This window comes from Carya illinoinensis, chromosome 11 (genome assembly GCF_018687715.1).
Source record: "Carya illinoinensis cultivar Pawnee chromosome 11, C.illinoinensisPawnee_v1, whole genome shotgun sequence".
NCBI classification, from domain to species: Eukaryota; Viridiplantae; Streptophyta; class Magnoliopsida; order Fagales; family Juglandaceae; genus Carya; species Carya illinoinensis.
Window position 1 is genome coordinate 27,020,960 of NC_056762.1, and position 4,517 is coordinate 27,025,476.

General features: G+C 35.5%; 1 protein-coding gene across 1 annotated transcript; it reads right to left on the minus strand.

Annotated features, from left to right (window-relative positions):
- Positions 1-340: 340 nt before the first annotated feature.
- On the minus strand, positions 341-1,711 carry LOC122280478 (ethylene-responsive transcription factor 5-like). Its single transcript, XM_043091379.1, has one exon. The coding sequence runs from the start codon at positions 1,550-1,552 to the stop codon at positions 572-574; it is 981 nt and encodes a 326-aa protein (XP_042947313.1). The 5' UTR covers positions 1,553-1,711; the 3' UTR covers positions 341-571.
- Positions 1,712-4,517: the final 2,806 nt, after the last annotated feature.

A 4,517-nucleotide genomic window follows, 5' to 3' on the forward strand; every position in this document is an offset into this window, starting at 1 on the left:
ATATATATATATATATATATTAACAAAGATTATATATATAAGAAGATTCTTAAGTCAACTAATTTGAACAGTGTGCCACAGAATCTTTGAATAATGAACGAAAACTTAAAATAGATGGAGACAATGGTGATGATGACGACAAACCCGTAGAAAAGAAGATGCAGTAAACCGTGGCCATAATTTATAAGCTTTCTGAAACAAACAAATTTGACTCTTTTGGGCTTCGAAAAATGACGATAGAAACAAAGTGGAGGGCGGAAAGTCATGTTATGTTAATTGGTGTTAACCTAACTAGCTAGCTTGCTCATTCACAATAATCAAATTTAGCTCCATCAGCACATATTTTAATTTGTGATCTTTATAGCAATTATGTATTATAAAATACTCTCTCTGAAAATAGATCGATATGTGTATTGTAAAATTCTCAGTCTTATCCTTCTCCGTTTTTGTTTTTCTTTGGAACAATCGATCGTATCCTTCTCGGTAAACTTCGATGTATGTACATCACAGAAACAAATAACTAATAAGATAATCAATACGGCGACGTGTGGGGAGTTCAAAGTCCAAACATTCATATGACCGTAAGCTGCGGATAACCTAACGATGGGTGAGGAGATAACGGTGACAATGGCGGAATACTAAAAATCCCTTGAAGATCACCGTCCCATACCGCCTTCCAACTAGACGGCGTTAATGGGACATCCGTGGAAGAAGTACCGGTCGTATCCGTCGATTCCGTCGACCTCTCCTTCTTGACGACCGCTACCTTCACTTCCTCCTCCTCACGACGTCGTTTTCTCTCGCCAGACTCCGGGGTTGTATCCGAGTTCCCGACCTCGAGTGGGAAGTTGAGGATCGCTTTCGAACCACGGAGCTTGAATGCGGCTCGGTCGTAGGCCTTGGCGGCTTCTATAGCTGTGTCGAAGGTCCCGAGCCATACACGCGAGCCGCGCCGGTTAGGGTCTCGGATCTCCGCCGCGTACTTTCCCCAAGGCCTTCGTCGGACTCCTCTGTAGTGCTTTTTGGCTTCGAGACTCGCATTTTGCTCTACGGAGGAGAGCGATGATGCATCCGGCTGGTGTTTGGGATTGCCGATTTGGATCCACTTGGCTTTGCATTTGCTCGGGAGCGAGATCTCCAGCGAGGGCTTCGTACGATTTGTTTGCGGTTTCGATTCGAATGCGAAGCAATCACGGGTTGATTGGGAGTACGAGATCGAAGTTTGGGTTTTGGGATTGGCTTCGCATTGAAAGAAATCGTTGTTCGAATGGTGGGATTTAGGCGTAGCGAGGTCCATACTTTTTCGGAATCCAAAGAAATCGGTTTCATTATGCTGCAAGGTAAAAGAGTCAAAGAGGTCGTTGGAGCTGGAAAGGTTGGTGATTGCCATGGGAGAGCTGGACTTCGAACTTTGGGAACAGGGAGATTGAGAGGACGAAACCTCAATGTCTGAATTAGATAAGCAGGGCAGAGCCACAGGGGATACCTCACCAAGTAGGTGAAGCTTGATTAGATAGAGAGCAGAAGAAAGATCTTCGTTAGAGGTCTCCATGGATAGAACTATAGATCTTCTGAAGGCACAGCAGCACAAGAATTGCTTAAAAAAGAGAAGGAGCTTTGAGAGAGAACGAGAAGTGAGAGGAGAGTTTAAATTTCGGAAAGCTTGAGAATTGAGACTTGAGAGTGGAAGAGGCAGTAGAAAGGATAGATATATATGGTGGAAGGATATCCCGATAAGGAAAGAGGACTTTGCTTTCACACAGCTTCCTCGCTGCATGTAGGAACCATCGTCTAGATGGATCCTTCTCCTTTCTCGATGTAGGGGTGACGTGCTCCTGACTTTTACAACCGTTGGATCACCTTTCAGAGTCAAACAACACCCACATAACGCCTCTCGATGCAGGTACTGTTAGTTCTTATCTCCAGATTGCGTTTCTCGTTTCCAAGAAGGTTCTGAAAAATGCACTTACGAATAAAATAATTGCAATAATAATAACTATAATAAATAATAATGATTTATATAAAACTCACTATAGCCACGTGATGCAGAATCATCATAGGGTGATACTTAGCTTATTAAAAAAAATTTAAAACATTAGAAAGAATCAAGAATTCTAATATTTATCTTGTTTGTATTTTCAAGAATGATTTTGTTTTGAATATATATTTTTATATTTTTTTAATAAGTCATGTGGGTACGTTATGATACCACATCAAGAGACAAAGTGAATGGTATAAATTAGGGATATAGTATCATTATCCTAAAAAAAATTAAGAGTAAATGAATGAAATACATCTGTTGTGATGAATAACTAAGCAGACAGGAAAAGTTTCTATTCTACTACCAATTTTTTATTTAAAAAAAATAAAACTTGATCTGAAGGACTGAAGGTGACAAAAAAGTTTTACATTTTATATAGTAAGGTGAAAAGTAGAATAGAAGTTTAGTATCTAACATTACTTATTATAGGGAGAAATAACATAAAAAAGCTTAAAGAGTCATTGAAAAAACTTCTAAAAATTAAATTTTAATCTAAAATGAGTAACTATGTTTTTCTGATAACGTTAGAGTGACTATGAAATGTGCCTATCAAATATGCATTATTACAAATGAGTTTTTTTTTAATCATTTTATAAACATTCTTAACCATTAAGAAAAAAAGAAAAAAAAAATATAAATTTACTAATAATCACTTCCTTAATCATTATGAAAAAATAAAAATAAAAATAAAAATATATGAGTGGACATATTTGATAGTCATATTATCATTTTTCATTTTTTTTATGGGTTGTATTCTTGTTTAAAGAAAGACAAGGAATTGAAAAGCATTCCTCTTTAACTTTAGATCCGAATTAAATCCTAAATATTTGTGTAAGCAGTAGTTTAGAAGTTCTAAGTTGAAACCAAACCCTAAAAATGATATTCATTATAAAATGATGTAAGCAGTAGTTTAGTTAACTAGTGTTTCCTGTTTTGTTACTAAGTCTTAAACAAGCTTGGAGAGAGTGGTTTTTGCTGAAGAACTATCAGAATTATAGAACAAATTCTCTCTAACAGAGGAGTAAAGGTATGAGGTAGTAATTACGGGCAAGGAAGTAAAAGAGACTATGGAAAGAGAGAAACTGTGTCTAGTTGGGAAGGTTATAGATGACAAGAAGATTAACAAATATGCTTTTAAAAACACGATGCTTAAGGTGTGGAAATTTTGTGTTGGTATCTAAATAATTGAAGTGGGAGAGAACCTATTATGTCTTTGAATTTTAATCTGACGCTTATTTAAATAGAATTTGGGAGGGACAGCCAGTGTCGGACCCACGTTATGCTCATTGGGAGGCCAAACTTTTTGAAAATATAAAAAGCCCCCTAAATTTTATACATAATTATACAAATATAGAAAATGGCCTCTTTAAAAAATTTATAATCTCTATATGCTTTTTAAAATCTTTTAAATTTTCAATATATCTAGAAATGCCTCTCTCCAATTTTTTTTTTCCTTATAATTCCAAAATTTTGTTTAATTTTTATATATTATCTATTTTCAAGAATGTGACCTCTCTAAAATTAAAGTTAAAACTAAATTTAAGAGAAATAATAAACTTATTAATATAAATCCTAAGACTTTTTGTTATACAATATTGAGCTTCTTAATATAGAATCAAAAGTGAAAATATAAGAAAAATTATTTAAAGTCGATGATCTATATGAAAAATAATTTGTAGTTATATTCTTATGATTTTTCAATCATTTTTTTAATTTATATAAGAGAAATGATGTTTGCAGTCATAGGATGTGCAAACCTTGCCCACTCCCTTTGAAAAAAGTAGGTAAATATAAGACCCACATGAAAAAAAAAAAATCATTTTGTAATGGTGGGTCCCACTTTTTTTTCCTTTCAAAATATAGTGCGTAGAACTTGCACACCCCCTAAGACTGTATGTAGCATTACTCTTTATATAAATGTGTCACATGGTAGAAAAAAGAATGTCTAAAGCTTACACACCCTAAGACAATATCTTGTATTACTCTTTACATAAATTGGGTCTCCCTCGACATAATTGCCGGTTCTGCCACTAGGGACTGCCTTGGTTGTTTGACATGAATATGGTGTGCTTAGAAACTTTTGATGGTTTCACTCCACCGACAGAATTAAGCTTTACTCATACCACTTTGTGGGTTCAAATTCACAACTTATCTTTGGGATGCATGAACTAGGAAGTTGGAACAAAGATTGGATCCTCTATTGGTACAGTTTTAGAGGTTGATGCTAATTATAATGAAAACCATTGGGGGAAATGGGTGAGAGCTCTCATAGACGTGGATTTGATGAAACCGTTGGCACGGGGAAAGGTTGTGGATCTATTAGGCCATAGAAGCTTTGCACAATTTAAATATGAAAGACTTCCCAGATTTTGTTTTACCTGTGGGGTTATTAAGCATGGTTTATCTGGATGTGCTAGTCAGAATAATCAACTGGAATTGACTAAAGAGACTAGTATCCAATAGTATGGATCATGGT

What these genes read in the sequence shown, in the direction of transcription:
- LOC122280478 (XM_043091379.1), bottom strand. Translation starts at nt 1,552, where the DNA reads ATGGAGACCTCTAACGAAGATCTTTCTTCTGCTCTCTATCTAATCAAG.